Source organism: Apteryx mantelli, chromosome 6 (assembly GCF_036417845.1).
Source record: "Apteryx mantelli isolate bAptMan1 chromosome 6, bAptMan1.hap1, whole genome shotgun sequence".
NCBI classification, from domain to species: Eukaryota; Metazoa; Chordata; class Aves; order Apterygiformes; family Apterygidae; genus Apteryx; species Apteryx mantelli.
Genome location: NC_089983.1, coordinates 49,163,759 through 49,181,151, shown reverse-complemented (window position 1 = coordinate 49,181,151; position 17,393 = coordinate 49,163,759). Strand labels below are relative to the sequence as shown.

The 17,393-nt window shown below is 42.1% G+C and overlaps 1 protein-coding gene across 4 annotated transcripts in view; it reads left to right on the top strand.

Moving 5' to 3' along the window:
- CACNB4 (calcium voltage-gated channel auxiliary subunit beta 4) overlaps positions 1–17,393 on the top strand; it is an 81,876-nt gene that overhangs the window by 49,037 nt on the left and 15,446 nt on the right. For all 4 annotated transcript variants that reach the window (XM_067299441.1, XM_067299444.1, XM_067299442.1 and 1 more), the window contains 7 exons: positions 1,444–1,574; positions 3,985–4,061; positions 4,439–4,458; positions 4,573–4,653; positions 6,872–6,930; positions 10,998–11,107; positions 13,058–13,209. In XM_067299441.1, coding sequence (XP_067155542.1) covers positions 1,444–1,574; positions 3,985–4,061; positions 4,439–4,458; positions 4,573–4,653; positions 6,872–6,930; positions 10,998–11,107; positions 13,058–13,209 — 630 coding nt within the window. The remainder of the gene's footprint in view (positions 1–1,443; positions 1,575–3,984; positions 4,062–4,438; positions 4,459–4,572; positions 4,654–6,871; positions 6,931–10,997; positions 11,108–13,057; positions 13,210–17,393) is intronic.

Sequence of the window (17,393 nt, the reverse complement as noted above, 5' to 3'; positions counted from 1 at the left end):
AATATATTTAATATTAAGCTTTCCGTACTGACATTCTGTGAATCAGGATCATAATAGCATGAAGAACATATTTAAAAAGCTGAAATGATTAAAATAATGGATCCTTTTGCATAAATAACAGCTATATATGGAGAACAGGTTTTGAAAAAGGGGGTTTACGTTTCACTTAAATATGTACATAAATATGTCTGTGTATGTATGTATATGCTAATAGGTGGGCTAATACATTTTTCAAAGATGTTGAGGCTCTCTATGTTTCAAAGGCTTTAATTAGTCACTTTTTCACTTTTGACAACTAGGCCATGGTACTTATGTTTTTTAGCATGAATTTAGGTGCTTGAAAATATAGAGCCAGTAGAACATATCATTTTTAAGAGGAGGCTTCTGTGATATCTTTCTAACTCATGGTGCAGATAACTTGTTTCCTCAGAGCATGAAAACAGGATTGACACACACATTGGTCTTAATTACTTGAAGGTCTGTTGTGAAAAGTAATGTTTCTTTTGAACACTGAGATATCTAATGAAGCATAGCAGAGTATAAGGTTTTCAAAATTTATTCTTCAGAAGCTCTGCCAGCAGCCAGATGCAACAAATCCTTTGCCGGTGTGATAGCACTCTTCATCTCCTAATCATTAAAGTTAGGACAGGTTTTCAATAATGCAGAAAAAAACGTATATTACTAAAGGTAAATAAAAATAAAATTTTATACCTTCAGATACATATTAAATTTTCTGCCTCAAGGCAAACTTTTCTTCAACTGTCATAAATTAAACATGTAGCATCCAAGTAGTTTAGCTGCTTCTGGGCAGTAGCACTAGAAATAAATTCATCTGTAGAGAGGTGGCACAACCCTCCAGTTAGAGTTCTAGCATCGTATTAAGCAGATAGAGGTTTAATTCATTGCCGGAGCTGTAAGCTTCCTATATTGTCTTGGGTGGGTTGGTCTTTCTGTATTTCAGTTTCTAAAGTGGTGTTTATAGAGCTCTTCTGCTACACAAGGTTTCCAAAAAATGATAGCATGTTAATAATGTCTGTACAAGTAGCTGGAACCAAGGAAGGAGAAGTGGTGGTGACCTTTAGGGCAGACCACTAAAGTTTACAAGAAACCAGTAACTGTGGTTTTGACAGTGATCTGAAGGTGTTTTTTCTTTGCTTGACTGTTTTATGTGGCCTCAGTGGGTTCGCTTGGTGGCCATGCCTCACCAGAAGTTGGTCAGGCCCATTAAACTGTTCTCTGGATGTAAAGGAGGCATCAACCTTTCTAATACTGGCTGACACCTTTTAACTTCATTTAAATTTACACAAATTATCCAGTTCTGAGACTTCAGTGTGAATCTGGTTTCATGAACTAGTATGGAGTTAAAAATTGCATATAACAAAATAAGGGAGTTTAGGACATGGAACATTTGGAACTGAAGCCAGTAACCTTTCTGCGTTCCAGAAATACAATAATGACTGGTGGATAGGACGGCTGGTTAAAGAGGGCTGTGAGATTGGCTTTATTCCAAGCCCGCTTAGACTGGAGAATATCCGCATTCAGCAGGAGCAGAAGAGAGGACGTTTCCATGGAGGGTAAGAATGCTGTAACCTTTTAAAATCATTTAAAATCATTTCTGACACTGGACAATATTTTCAAAGGTCACTTGATTCATTTTTATTGCGTTGTATTTGGATGAGTGTTTGATTTGGGTTTCCAAATGAAAAAACGTATTTGCAGAGCATAGACACACCAAATGACTATGAGTAACAAGAAAAAAATGTCTGTTGGCTTTAGGAAAGATGAATTACGCAGTGTAAGTAGTAACAACAGAAGTTTCTGACAGTCTAGAGAGTTTAAGTCCCTACAAGGTTTAGTCAGCTTGGTGCTCAAAAACTGCCAGATTTTTTCCCTGACTCTTGTATTCTTAAGGTTGTGGGGTTTTTTCTATTTTGGCCAAAACCAAACCTTTTGGATTTCATAGAGGTAAGCTTAGTGGTTCTGCTTCTCTTCATCTCCCAGCTTGTCTTTTTTTGTACATCCCCACTGCTAGGGCTGGAAATTGCAAGTCCCTTGATAAATATAAGCTTGCACACAAGTCTAGAAAGCAAAAGGGAATTTCTCCTAATCTCAGTTTGGACTTTGAAGTCTCTCTTCTATAGGCTGAGTACACACAATGCATTTTACTTCTAGCATATTATACCCACTAATTGAAAATGAAATTTAAATGTTCAAAGAGATAACAAGGAGAACAAAACCTTTAGCTACTGCAGAGTAAAGAAAGGTGAGCCAGCTGAATCTAGCCCTAATAGACAGCAAGAAGAGGAGCATAATTTAGCCTATATAGTATTGCCAGGGAATTGGCATACTAATATACTTAATCAAGGTCAGGATTCATTTTAAGGGTAAGCCATCTGGGGAAATGTTTTTAGAGTGATTGAACAGCCTTAACTCTGCTTTATCTAAATTGCTTTTACAATTTTTGAAGTGGCTTCAGCGGAATCTCCGCATATGGAAAGAGGGGGATCTAATTCAGAGGTGTACACTAGAGAGTATTTATGATACTGTTTCAGATATGGCATATTAGCAGGCAAATTCTCTGCTTGTGTGAATAAGCATAACTCCACCGAATCACCATTCCTGTGAAGATTTTATAATCTCACCTGTGGAGAATATTGGGAATAAAATTTAAGTATGAAAGAGAGGAGGAGAAATATTGCAACAGAAAAATATATTAAGATTTTCAGTAGTTTATACTAACACTCCTGGATCTGTATGATAGAGTTGAAAGCAAGAAGTAAACAATGTATAGTTTCTTTTTGAGCACCTTTGTTACATAAAACCATTTAGTATCTGTATCTTAAGATTTCTTTGAAAGCTATGACTAGCTGTAGTGTTAAGGCTGTCTGTGATAAAGAAGAATTCTAGCTTTGTCTGACTAAAGCAGTGAAAGTTCACCTATTAGAGAGGGTTTCCAGAGTCTTGGAACATGAAACTACTGTTAGTGGTTATTTGCAATATCATCTGTGTTATAGTCGTGTCTAGTCTATGTGTGTTGAGGACTTGCCAAGTCCAGGGGTAAACAATCCCTGCTCTGGAGAGCAAGGACAGAATATTAATTTGGGCTAGTATTTGCTTGCTGTTCAGTCTGCATGGAATGAAAAACGGTAAATACTATGCTCAAGACATGCTGATAGTCCTGTGCGACTGTGGTGTTGCATGCAGTGGTTAGGTGGCTTAAACAGCCCTCTTCCTCCTTGAACTTTCCTTCCCTTTCCCCCGTCTCCTCCTCAGCTGTCTGTGGAACGAACTGGATTAGGTGACTGATTCATCTGAACATCTTTCCTTTTTTGTTTCCCCCGTACAAACGGGGTTTCTGCTCCAGGCTCCCTGGCTTTGCCACCCAAGCGGTTCTGTTTGGGTGCGTAGCACAAGCAGAGGAGGGAAGGGAATGGGCAGGACTGAGGGGCCGGATGAGGGTGGCATGGAGGAAGGAAAGAGGAGATACACAGCTCCTTGGAGCGTTGCTACACAGGAAGAGTTATTTAAACCAACAGTTAATATCCCAGACCTCCAAAGGCACCTCTCTGCCTAGTCCCACACCTTGGTAGGACCCCACAGGACACTAGAGCTGTGCGTGGGTGGTCTTGTGCAGAGCTGGATTATGCGCCCTGCATATGATGAATTTAGCAGATGTCTATGACTAGCACTGATGCCTTTCCCAGCCTGCGGGCAGATCACAGAAAAACTTTGCGACGTCTGTGATAGAACCTGCTCTCCCTTCATGGGCCGTTTGCAGTTGTTGCAGACGTACAGGTCTGTCTAGTTACTGATTCCTTGGTTTCCCTGTGTCCCTGCCCAGTGTCCTTCATCCCTCACTGCAGAGAGCTTTCTCACAGCACAAATGTGGGTGAAGACTCTCTCCTTTACTGTGTTAATTCCTCATGGGCAAGTAGCTGATGCCGGAAACCTCACAAGTTAACAGGGCTCTTTCTGATGCCGTAGGAAATCAAGTGGAAATTCTTCTTCAAGTCTTGGAGAAATGGTTTCTGGCACATTTCGAGCCACACCCACTTCTACCGGTAAGACAGAATTTTATTTAAGGAAATTCTTGCTATTTCTAATCCTTTTATTTTAAAAGCTGCGTATGAAAAATGTGGGCTTTCCCCCTTTTGCTGACATATTAAAATATTCCACTGAAAAGTGCTTGCATGTGGAGGTGGAGAAAAAGACATCTATTTCTAGATGTGTAGTAGCTACTAAGGGATTAGGAAAAAAAATTCTTGAAAAGTGGCAGCTCCCCCCAAAATCAAATCAGTGACCAATTAAAATAGAGCTGATCAGAAGGGAGATGTAGTGAGAGAAGTCAAAAGTTCATAAACAAAGGGATTTTTGTTTGCAAGTATTATGTTTATTATGCACAGAATGTGTTTAACCAAATTCTCATTTGGTCTTTTAGCAAAACAGAAACAAAAAGTGGTAAGTACTTTTGTTTTCATTTTCTTTTTCTTTTTTAATTCTAGTACATAGTTTCCAGGATTTTCATCCTGATCTTCTTTGGTTAATGGGATCTAATGAGATGTTTTCTTCTAGACAGAACATGTTCCTCCGTATGATGTAGTACCATCAATGAGGCCTGTTGTCTTAGTGGGTCCGTCACTGAAAGGTTATGAGGTATGTATTCCAGTTATTTGCAATTAATTAACATCTTTCATCCGTGATTTGCCATACTACATTTGATCTGTGGTAATGGTTTACAGCAATTTTAAGTGATCTGAGCTAAAATAATAGTCAGAATATTATATATAAGACCTAAGAGCATAGTTAGTACTTTGCACCTATTGGGTGAGGTACCGACGCATTTTATTCTACACTGCAGCAGAACAGAAGCTGCCTGTTGTTTGTGACGTCTAAGCTGAAAGGTAGGTAACAGAAGTACACCAGGACTCTCCTTGCAGTTGTACTGCTTTAAACACAGTGTGCATCCATTATTTTCAGTACATTTGTTCTTGGTTAAATCAAGTAAGAAAAGAGAATTGAGGTCCACCACAAAAAAGAAGTTGCAACAGTCGAGTTAAATTAACTAGACTTCCATATATAGGTAAAATTTTACTTAAACTAGCACATGCTTTGAATGTAGAAAAGCCTTAAGTAACCAAATTTTTAAGACACTTTCCCCGTAAGCTCATTGTTCTCCCATTACCATTTATGAAAATTTCACATCTTCCTGTGAAATTTGGTGTTGGCAGATGAAGTAGCTAGACTATTCCTGCATAGTCACTTTTATTCTCCAACACGAATTTTGGAACTGATCGTTATCACTTCAGCATTTTTTCTTGACTTTTTTTTTTTTTTTTTAAGATTATTACTATATTAGAATGTACAGATAAAGAAGCCTGTAGCCCATCTAAATTATTATCGTCTCTTCAACATGAAAATAGGTATGGTAATATGCCTCAGTAGTATGCATAGATAAACAGGACACTCATTTTTCAATGTTGCTGCAGATTAGCAAGTATTAAATGGTCTTTTGAAACTTGAACATAAGCTTTATGCAGGATGTTTTGGTGAATACCTGCATTTAACCATCTATTAAGTGCTTTGCTGAATTAGGATCTAAATTAACATTAAAACTAAATTAGCATAAAATCAAAGATACACTTCATTTAGTTTAATTAATTTTATTCGTACTTTATAGGATATTGTTAAATGTATTGGAATGGTTCTTAAGGTAATGAGTCCTAGGAAGATTGCAGAATGGTACTATTATTAGTGTAATGCAGTGTTCTTGCATCAGATTTTTTGGTAAGAGTGATTAAATGTGTAGTTTAGCAAAGCAGGAATTAGGTATTTCATTTTCTACTATCTGCCTTTTAATTTTATGGTGATGTTTCTCGAAAGGAGAAAATTTCATCCACTCATTTTCATGGTGCTGCACCATGGGTTAAGTTACCCTAGGGACTCCCAAATTTAGGAGGAGAAGGGCTGTTTGTTAATACATACCCATCTACAAATAGGTGCCCCACACCCATACCGAATATGACATTTTGGACATACAGTGGTGCATAAAGTACCCTTTTAAATGGTAATGAAGTTAGGATATTGATTTTAGTTTAAGATAGTGGTCTGCGTAACAGAGACGCACTGATCTTACTTTGCAACATACATGGGAAATTTCTTTTGACATTTTTTTCTAAATTCTGTAAGAACCACTTCAAAAGATAATACAGGAGAAATAAACTGCCAGAGGCCTTGGGGCTTAGACCGAGTTCCTCTCTAGACTGGCGGATAATAGACGTCAGTCTGAGTTGCACCAAAAGGGACAAAGAGTTCGCTAAATAAAGGAGGTTACAGCTATGGGTGCCGAGCATCTCTCAGGTGTTTCCCCTCGTATAGGAATAGAAACATCCATTTTTTTCTGCTTGTGGGCCTCACTGAGATTACTTCTGCTGTTGTTAAAACACCATCAAACAAGATAGATTTTGTATCCGAAGTTCTAAACCAGTTCTAATAACGGTAACTGTAGGAGAAAAACAAATGATCTGTTCTACCCGAATATTCCCATAAGTTTCTGACATGTGCTCGAGCCTGTTGGATATGATACTGTGATGGAAGTTTATGAGGAGTGTTCTAATATCTCAGTGCAAATGAAGACAAGAGCATTAGGAGTGAGAGCTCTCACATCCTCCGTTCAGCATTTTAGAGAATGAGTCAGAAAACTTGCAAGTATTTATTACAAAGCATGCTGCCAAGGCCGTGGAAACTAAATGATTGCTGCCTGTAAAAGGTATTGATTGTTGGCAGTATCCTTATCTTTTACCTCTTTTCTTACTTTTGACTTCTTTTTCTCCCTGTCAATCCTTCCTGTTCAATCTCCCTCACCTCTGCAAAGGTGACAGACATGATGCAGAAAGCTCTCTTTGACTTCCTGAAGCACAGGTTTGATGGGAGGTGAGAAATACTGTCCATTTCATGCTTTTTTCCCCATGTATTAATAACATTTTTAGAGACTTCTTTAATGCAAGAAGGTTGATGCATGTTCAAAACTGATTCACCAGCTTTGTATCAACACTGAAATGCGGCCAATTCTGGGGTGAAACACAACTAATGTATTTTTAGAAGTGCACATATCTTCATATCTGCTATGTCTGTAGAAGGATTTTTAGGTTTGACTGATTAATTTTGCCTCAGTATCTTATCAGACTGCAACTACAGAAGAAATCTAGATGAAGGGCGACTAGGGCACCAGGGAGGAGCCATAACATCTTTAAAGATGGCGTTGTGAGGCTCAGGCTTTTAACACTGCCCTGGAAGCATCGGGAGCAGGCTGGGTGCCTCTTGGCAGCTGCTGTTGATGTGTCCGGCCGGGACTCGGAGGGGCGGGAAGCTCTTCGGCAGGGCCCGGCTCCTGGCCTGCTGCTGGCCCCCTTCCCTCCAGAGCTCCCAAGTCACTGCCCGGCACCTGGGCTGATTGCACAGAGGGTAACTTTAACAAATAGATTACTTTCTAAGAGCGTTCCGGTTCCTTTTGTGGATGTCGTGGAACAGTTGGGAAAGCATGACTGATTGCAAATAAAGCTACAGTTTTATTCACAAATCTCTGGGCATATTAAATTTTTTTTAGGCATTGGATACAAGTGTGTATTGCTGGACTAGCCCAGCAAGCTGCTGAAGCGTACAGATACCAAATATAAGTGTCTTGTGATTTTATTCTCAAGTTGCTATGTTTGGGCTAAGCTCGTCCCAGTACCTTGCGTCAAGTTCCAGGCTCCTGTACAACAGGCTGTTCTCTAAATAAAACTAATCACACCCTAGCCCTGAAATAAGTATCAGAAACGGAGCAGATTTCAACAGTGTGCAGAAATGGTGCTTCAGGCCAACACCTAAGAAAATCAGCTCTTAAATATTCTTGGTAGTCAGAAATATTTAAAAAGGCAATTTGAAGAAGGAAATGCTAAAAACTAAAATGTACGGAAAATGCATCAGAACTTAAGAAGCTGTAAATTCAACCTGTTCAGCTGGAACAAAGAAAAAAGAAATTCCCAAGAAACTGTGAAGAGGGATAAATATGTGGATTTCTTCATGGAACGTATGCTTGGTCCCTGTCATCTCTTCCTTTCCACTGGAACTTGTTGATAGTTGTAGGCATCAGCTGCATCTTGGGTTGTTCACCTTTTCTTCATCCTAGTTTGTTCAGTGTATTTGAACTGTATGTAGAGAAGCTTGTGCTATACTAGCTGATATATGAGAGTAAATCAGGTGCGAAAATATCTAAAACGTTGGCACTAGGGCAATGAAAATAATAGTGTCTTTTGTTCAGAAGAGGTGGAGTAGGACTTGCGGGCAAGGTAGCTTTTGGGGTGCAGTGAGGAGGTGGCAATGCTGAAATAACCCATGAACTGACAAAACATTTAATGATGGACTTTTTTGCAAAATATCTTGTCCCTTCCCCAATTTTTAATTGCCCAGTTGAAGTGATTTTAGCAGACTCTACAAATGTAGTGATTGATTTAAAATCTGACAGATGAAGCAGTGTACGTGGCAGCCTGCAGTTAAATTTGTCATTTTTCTGAGCTGTTCATGCAGCCTGTCAGTACATCATCTCCCCGCTCCTGAGCAGCCTGACTAATCTGATTTCCCCGCAGCTGACTGCATGGGCTCCGGTGCCCGTTTGCGCGACGGCAGGTACGGAGCCGTGGCGTATGCTCTCTGCCCAGCTGTTGGCATGTGTCTGTCAGCTTTGCGTACGCCTATGGCAGCTGGAAGTCACTGATTTTTGGCAGGAAACCATGGCAACTGGAAGCGACAAGTCATACCAGGTTGCCAGGATGAGAGTGCTATGGCTATATCCTTTATGAGGTATATTTTTATACCCTATCTGAAAATGTCCCGAGCAGTGTCCTGATGCCCAAAGGTCAGCAATGCCTGATCACAGAGGTGCAAAGGTAAAGCCTGCTTAGGAGCACCCACGGAGGCTGCAGGCTGCCGGGGAGTGGGGGTACCCCGTGCCTTGCTCTTCTGTTTTCGCCCGTCCTGCTGGCGTCTGTGCGGAGGGGAGAAGGAAGAGGGCCTGCCTGGAGCGAAGGGGTTTTTGGAAGTCCTATTGCTATTAGCTATTGACAGCTAGATTGGGCAGAAGTGTGAATTTTAACTGTGGAAGAGTTAAATGCTACAAGCAAGCTGATACAATTGATTTTAGATCTGAATGACTTCAGAAAAATGAATTCAGTTCCTTTTTAGGAACCTCAGCTGCTTCTTGATTCTCCTGCCAATTTTTATGGCTTTGCAGTCTTTTTTCCCCTCTTTCTTTCTTTCTTTCGATTTATTTGTTTTTCTCCCCTCTCTGCTGCAATTTTGTGACAGATCCACATCACCCACAAGGGAAATGACTGTCCGGGGAGGAGCTTTTCAAAAGATTCCTCAGCAGGACTTCAGCTAGCAGCACTCCTTCCCATCTCTTAATGTGCTTGGCTTCTGTGAGCTGCTGCTTTTCTCTGTGCCCCAGCCTCGTGGCCAGGGACCCGCAGGAGCGGCCGAGGGCTGCGAGCTGTGCAGACCTGCCGAGAGGAAGCTTCCAGTGCTTAGCTGCTAGGCACCGCTCAGGGAAAGGCTACTGCAGAGGCTCTAACAGTGTCGTTTTCTAAATGCGCTGTATTTAATCACTGTTGGGTAGACCTGGCCTAACTCTACAGAGTGTAAACAAAAGAGAGGAAAGGTACACTTTTTCTTTTAATGACCTTCAGCAGCAGTGATGCTTAAGATTACTTCTTATTTGGGGAATGAAATGCTTTATATAGCTGGCTGCATTAGGACAGACCGAAGGCCCGGTATCCTGTCTTTGAGGATGTTCAAGGAAGGATGTAAGAAGAGGCGCATTAGATTTATGATCGTTTCTCTTGTACTTTCCAGATTCCAAGAGTCAGAGATCTGGAGCTTCCTGAGCCAGAGATGGGCTCTAGACCACTGGGTTTTCTGGCCACCTGTAGACCCATAACCCATTAATTTCTCCTGTTCCTTTTTTTAACCCATTGATATTTTTGGCCTCCACTGTATCCTCTGCAACAAATTTATTTATGTATTATGTGGAAAAATGCTTCTACTGTTTTTACCCCTCTACCTGCTAGTCATTTCTAGCTTGCTTTCTTTTTGTTATTCATGGCTCTTTGGATCCCATCACAGTCCTCCTAAATGGTTTTTACGTGCAGTGAACGTGTTCTTTGTTTTATAATCTGATTTAAAGGGAAGTCCTCAGGCACAGGCACCTGAAATTGCACTGTTCCCGGGCCTGATACACGTGCACAAGATCGAGGAAGGTGCTTACCTTTCGTCTCTTGTCAGCTCACTGACAAATCTGACAAAATTGCCCGCCCTAAGTTAAAGAGGAGGCTCCAGCAGTACAAAAAGTTGTGGCTCAACTTGCTTCTCTCTGACCTTGAGCAAGTCATTTAGCCCATGCCACAGCTCTGTGTTTGTGAAGTGAGTGTCTGTTGGAGGACTGATCTCCCAAAGTAGGCTACGCCTGTTCAGTTACTCCTAGACGCTCAGAGATGAGACATGGGCTACTCAGATACACAAATATTCCTTCCTTACCTGTCAGAAATGTGAGGTTTTAATCAATGTTCATAAACCATTTGGGAGAAGAAGTGCTATTACTGTTGTGACTCCTGTTGTTCTGTATACTCTAAGACTCGCTTTAACCTGTAGTATTTATGGTATTTTGTAAATTCCTGTTGGAGATGGATGAGAGTTGGGGAGGGGTAAAATTAACTCATGATATTAAGTAAGATAGCAGAAACTATGCAAGAGTCTATAATAACGTAGACGATAGACAATGTTGTGCAGTTATGCAGCATTCTCTTTAGTTGTACTTTAATGATGTTATAACTCAGCTATAAAACATGTCTGAGTGGTAGTTTATTGTATTTGCACTCTGGAATGGAATGTAGCTGTATGTCATGCACGGTGCAATGAAAATGTGACTGCTGTGTTTTTGTTCTGTCCTGTGTTCTTACTCATAGGATATCAATAACTAGAGTGACAGCTGACATTTCTCTTGCTAAGAGGTCTGTTCTAAATAATCCAAGCAAGAGGGCAATAATTGAGCGGTCAAATACAAGATCCAGTTTAGGTAAGACATTGACACAGATATAATTCTGAACATAGTTACATACTGGAAGAGAGTGAGAGGGTGTCAGCTTTAATAGGTCATATAAATTCTTCAATTCTAAATGTGTCTACAGGATTTTTATATATAATTCTGAACTTCATGTACACTGTTGGGAAACAAAATTTATCTGACTGAGGAGTGGCTACAGAGCACCGTGTACTCTGTTAGCCTCACATTAAGCAATTACAAGGACTAGAACAAGCAGCATTATAGCTATTATCTACAAAGGTGAGTTAGGGGCCTGCAGTCAGGATCTGCAAAAACTGGGTTCAGTGCTGTTTTCTCCTAGAGGTGACGTAGCCTCACAGCTGCTGCTTCTCAGACTGGTGCTCTTAACTTTGCACTGCAAGCTGCTGGAGAGTTCTCACCCTGTCAAGCTGGGAAGGAAACGTGGTTTTGTTTCTGACCCAGGGACTGGTGTTATAGTTTACGCTGAACAGCTACTGCTTAAAATTCCAGTCTAGCTGTGAGAGCAGACTGGGATGTTGGTCTTCCGACTCCCTCCTCAGTATCATGACTGCTGGGCTATGCTGGCCCGATGAATTTTTAATTTTTTTAATTTCTCCACTGGAGGTGGAAATCTGTGTGTACGTACATGCACAACAATAACCTAGTCTCTGGGACACCATCCCAGGAGATAAAAGGTATTGTTTTTTTAATCTTCTCAGGAAGAAAAGGCGCTTAAACCCGGTTCTCTGACGTTCTGAGAGAGTGTTTGAACTATGGAACTAGAATGCCTTTTTAGGCTGTTTTTTTCCCAAGGAGAAAGTGGACCTGGCTCAGCTTTTAGGAGAAAGAGCACAGCAGTTTACCTTGAGGAGGGGCTCCAAATCTTGTTTAAGTGCCTATCCTCAGGAAAGTGATATGAGAGAGGTCTACCTAGCATCGCCTGTTCAGCTGGAAGGTGAACTCCCTCCTCCATGCCCTGCCCTGTGGGAATGCCGTGCTGAGACGGCTTCCTCTCTCCCTATATGGCATAGGAGGTAGGACCTGTCACTCCTAGTTGGCATTCTAATCTGGGAATCAGGCACCCCAAAATTAGGTTCTCCAAAGGTGAGTGGTGTGTCTGCTAAACCTTGTGCCTGGGGGCATATGTACCTCTGTGGGAGATCTACATTGGGATAGACTTAGTTTTAAGTGATATTTCTGTTAAATCACTAATACTGCCAAGAAGACATACTTAAGTTTAGAAATAATCCTTGTGGTGACATGTTAGGAGGGACTTCAGAACACCAAGACGTTAAGTCTTAGCCAAAGGCTTAATGTAAGTTTTAATAAGTAGTCGTGTACTTTGAAGGTTATTGGAACAGCACTCAGGCAAATTAAATGCATGTGAACTATTGACATACAACTTTCTTGAACACTGGTGGTAAAACTTACAGGCTTTAATTTGCGCTGACTTTATCCATTTAAAATTCCTCTCATCGACATGCATGATTAAGAATGAATATCAGAAATGGCATTTATGTGGGAGTAAATTTCTCCTTTTTCTTCGTATAAAAATGTTTAGATGTGAACATAGCCATTAGTGTCTTTTTAAATAATATTCTATCATTTTTTATCGTAAGTTATTTAGAAGATTTGGAAAATATGCTTGAGTGTATTTTGTTTTACTAGAAACATATATTTAATTGTACTGAATGGCTTGGTCACATTTATCTTATAAGTCAGTGTAGTAATTACATATTTTCAGGCAACAGAATGTTCTCCACGGTAACATTTCTTTAAAAAAAAAAAAAAAAAGTATTGAGTAATAGGTTATTTTGTGGAAGTTACATTAATTCACATATAGAATTCATACACTGAACACATACAGTCTATGTAAATAAATGGGTGATTGTATTTTTGTCTAAATAATGCTGGGTTTGAATGGTTTTGACCCTTCATTTTTTTTTCTCTCTCTCTTATTAGCTGAAGTACAGAGTGAAATTGAAAGAATCTTTGAGCTGGCGAGGTCCTTACAGCTGGTTGTGCTAGATGCAGACACGATCAACCACCCTGCACAACTTATCAAGACGTCTTTAGCACCAATTATTGTCCATGTCAAAGTGTCTTCTCCAAAGGTAATGTATCTCACCCTTAAAATATGTGCGTTTGAGTTTTAAAACATTTATACAGCGTTCCCAGAGGCAGGATAGGTTCTTTTGCCTTTCCAGCAATAGCAGCAGTACAAACAAACAGCTTGAAGCTCTCAGATCCTTCTACAGCTTTATCGCTACTGCTTTATGCCTTCAGAAGTGCGTGTAATGATGAGTAACATCTGTCATGTATAGTTCATTTCTTTTCTCCAATTTTCTCCTCTGGAGAGGAAGGAGGAGTTGGTCATGTAACTGTTTTTCCTTAAAGTTGCTTTTTAGTTTTTAACTAATACCGCATTAAGCCTACTGTTCAGGGAAGATGCTAATCAACACTTTACAGTCATTGTTTTTCCTTGAAACAGGTGTTGATTCTCCTCATTTTATCCTCTTTCATGAGCTCTCTCTCTCATTTGGAGAGACCACTTTAAAAGGAAGATGAGTTCAGTCCTTGGTATCATGGGTAATTCATGCTACTGCCCACTGTACTGAAGGTTTTCAGGATGTCTTGTCAGTTCTTTAATGGAGAAAACTTATTTCTCAAAAGACATGAGAACCAATTAAGTCATTTTTATTTCCTTAAGAAGACAGTCATCCTTGCCTACCCAGGGAAGGATTCAGCACAAACTGAACTGCAGCATCAAAAGCAGCCTAATTGCGTTAGCACAGCATTTCGCTTGGGCTAATTTACCCTGCTGAAGGCACAGCCTGCAGCAGTAGTGCATCTCATCAAGCACTGGGTGAGGGGGTACCCTCCCAGTGCTGCTCTGGGTCACAGCACTGTGTCCTACTGGCTTTGGCTTTTGCAGCTGTCCCCTAGCCTAGCTCCTCATAGCTTCATTTGGCCACTGTAGCAGCAGTGTCACGGTCTGCTTGGCTTGCTGGCTGGGCAGCAGCAGCCAAAAAAGACATGGGAGGGGGGAGATAATCTTGCTTGGCCTTGGGCATGGATATATAGACATGCTATTTCACCATGATGTGTGGATATACCCTGCCTTTGTCTGTATTAAAAGTTCCATCTTTACCATAAGATACATCTTAAATTATTTTTAAAGCTTAGCTTACATTAATGAAATTCAACCCTGTTACTAGCCAAATGAAATCTGTTAGGGCTAAGAAGTTTTAACAGTGTTTACCAGTGGTAGAGGTGTACCACTATCTGTTTGGAAAAGAGATTTGATGAAACTCCTACAGAGTTGATATTAGAAAAGGACTTTGTTATACAGCAAATCCTTTTTTAATTGTTGGAATGTTGAACACAGGTTTTACCTGTTAAATCCAGCTCCTTGCCACTGGCTTGCTGCAGAGATTTACTCTCTTTTCAGATCTCCTGGTTGAGCTCTGTGTGATCAGTCAACGCTCAGTGGGTTACCACTTTGAGCCTGGGTGGCTTAAATTGAGTCTTTCCTAACCTGGCTTGTTTAACACACTACAGATGACTAGCTCAGGTAGCACATCTGACGGAGGCATAACCTCCAGTGGGGACACAAAGGGCAATCACTAACCACTGAGGATGGGGAAGGAAAAAACAAATTTTCTTACAAACGTAGGTGGATTGAAAGAAGACATCAGTCCTCAGCTTGTTTCATATATTCCTTTAGAACGTGCCCCCCCCCTTTTTTTTTTGAACATTAGTGTGAACATTCTTTTTGTTTGTTCTTGGGGTTTTTTTTGTAATAATGGCTATTAATGTAGCTTTTATACTGAATAATTTGTCTCAGATCTTTCACTGTGTTTCCAGGCAGGTGGGAAGTAAAGGGAGGTGCTTGTTTTCTAAGAATAAAGGGCCAGATTCTCAAAAGTGAATATTACAGTGAATTGCACCATGATATTGTCTGCTGCTAGAGCTCTGGCTTACATTTTGTTAAAAGAACCACTGCCCTGTAAGGGCCTTCATTGAATATAAATCATGTAATTTAAGTTCACCAGGCAGTTTGCTTATTCCCTGGGTACTTAAGCTGCTGAACTGCTCCAGAGGTCCTTGCAGTGCTGGTAGTCTCACCTACCCCTGTTCTGTGGAGTCGGACTGAACAGGGCCTGGAGGGCAGTGTGGTAGTGAGCAGGGCAGTATCTGCACCTTAAGAGAGAAGGATGAACATTTTAGTTCTAAGGCTTGACTGCAGGATGCTTGATACGCTTCCTTCTCTCTACTCTAAACCTTAACCTAGCCCTAGGCTGACCTAAACCTTAACCTAGCCCCCCCTTCCCAACCCAGCTGTAGGTTTTCTCTCTACAAGCCCTAACCCTAGGCTGAGCCTCAGGCAAGGCACCCCAGCCCTTTCTCTGCTTCCCATGCAGTTGGCATGACAGTTGTCTGTTGGTCACAAACAAAGCCAGTGTCTGCTTTTGTTGGTGGCTCCTGTCTAGGGAGTGCTTACACCCCCATCCTCAGCCAAGTTCAGACGAGGGTCGCCAGCCTGCTGCGCAGCTCCTGCCGTGGAGCATGAATGTAACTGTTGCTTAGGAGCATGGCAGAGACCCCACAGCAACCATGACTGTTAGTGCAGAAGGGGCCTGGAGTCATGACCAAGACTGAGTCTTCTGGAGTCAGCACAGTGATGGTGGGATGCTGTCCAGCATCTGCTGGAGCAGGTACGGCCCATCAGAGGTGCCTGCAGAGAGCCACAGGCCAGGTCTTGGTGCAGGTGCCCCATGGGTGATGGGAGAGGCACAGCCAGACCTGCTTCTGGAGAAAAAGGAAGAACTGGTTGGGGCTGCAAAGGTCCAGGGCAGCCTTTGCCACAGCAACCAGGAGCTGGTGGAGTTTAAGATCCTGAGAGAAGTGAGCAATGCAAATAACAGAACTGCAACCCTGGACTCCAGAACAGGCTTGTTCAGGGACTTGTTCAGCAGGATCCCATAGGAGTCTGTTCTGGACAGCCAAGAAGCTCGGGAGAGCTGGAAAATCTTTATGGGTGGCCTTCTCCAAGCACAAGAGTGGTCCATTCCTACATGGAGCTAGCAGGAGAGCAGTGTAGATGAACAGAGAACAGCTGCCTTAGCTCAAACACACAAAGGGAGCACACAGAAGATGGCTGCAGGGACAGTCTACCCAGGAGGAACACCCATGGGGATAGAGCGATGGAGTTAAGAAAGCTAGAGCCCAGCCAGAGCTGGAACTAGCAAGAGATGTGAAGGATAACCAAAAAGGCTTCTGTAAGGACATGGACAGCAAAAAGAAGGCTAAGGAGAATGGCCTACTGCTGCATGGGGCAGGGACCTGCAGTAGAGGAAGGTTGATCTAGGGACCAGTTTACCTGGGCATACACGAGTCTGAGTGACCAGATGGATGCATCAGAGGGTGCTGAAGTAGCTGGCTCATGCCATTGCAATGCTGCTCTCTCTCTCAGTTCATAGTGATCATGGGAGGTTCCTGATGACTGCAAAAAGGCAGACATCACACCCATGTTCAGGAAGGGCAAGGAGGAAGCAATGGGAAGCTACAGACCTATGTGAACTACATGGAGGACAAGAAGGTGATTGGGAGCAGCCACAAGGGATTTACCAAGGGCAAGTCATGGCTGACCAACCTGACTGCCTTCTGTCATGAGATGACCTCTGAGGGCAACGGGAGAGCAGTGGATGTTGTTGACCTTTGCTTTAGCAAGGACTTTGACATGGTCTCCTGTAGTATCCTGGTAGCCAAACTGGTGAGATATGGACTGGATAAGAGGACTATGAGAAGGGTGGAAAACTGGCTGGACTGTTGGGTTCAGAGTGCTGATCAGAAGTACAAAGTCCAACTGGCAGCTGACTGCCAGTGATGTCCCTCAGGGATCTGTAACAGGGCCAGTACAGTTCAGCATCTTATTAATGACGTAGATGACAGGACAGAGTACACTCGCACCAAGTTCATGGACAATACCAAGTTGTGGGGCAGGTTGATGAGCCAGAGGGCAGGGCTGCTGTTCAGAGGGACCTTGGCAGGCTTGGGAAATGAGCTGTCAGGAACCTCCCAAAGTTCATCCAAGGCAAATACCAAGTCCTGCCCCTGGGCTGGAGTAACCCCCTGCCACAGGCCAGGCTGGGGCTGACCGGCTGGGGAGTAGCTCTGCCGCAAGGGACCTGGGGATGCTGGTGGACAACAAGTTGAACAGGAGTCAGCAGTGAGCCCTTGCTGCAGAGAAGCCAGCCGCATGCTGGGCTGTTTCAGCAAGAGTGGGTAAATACAG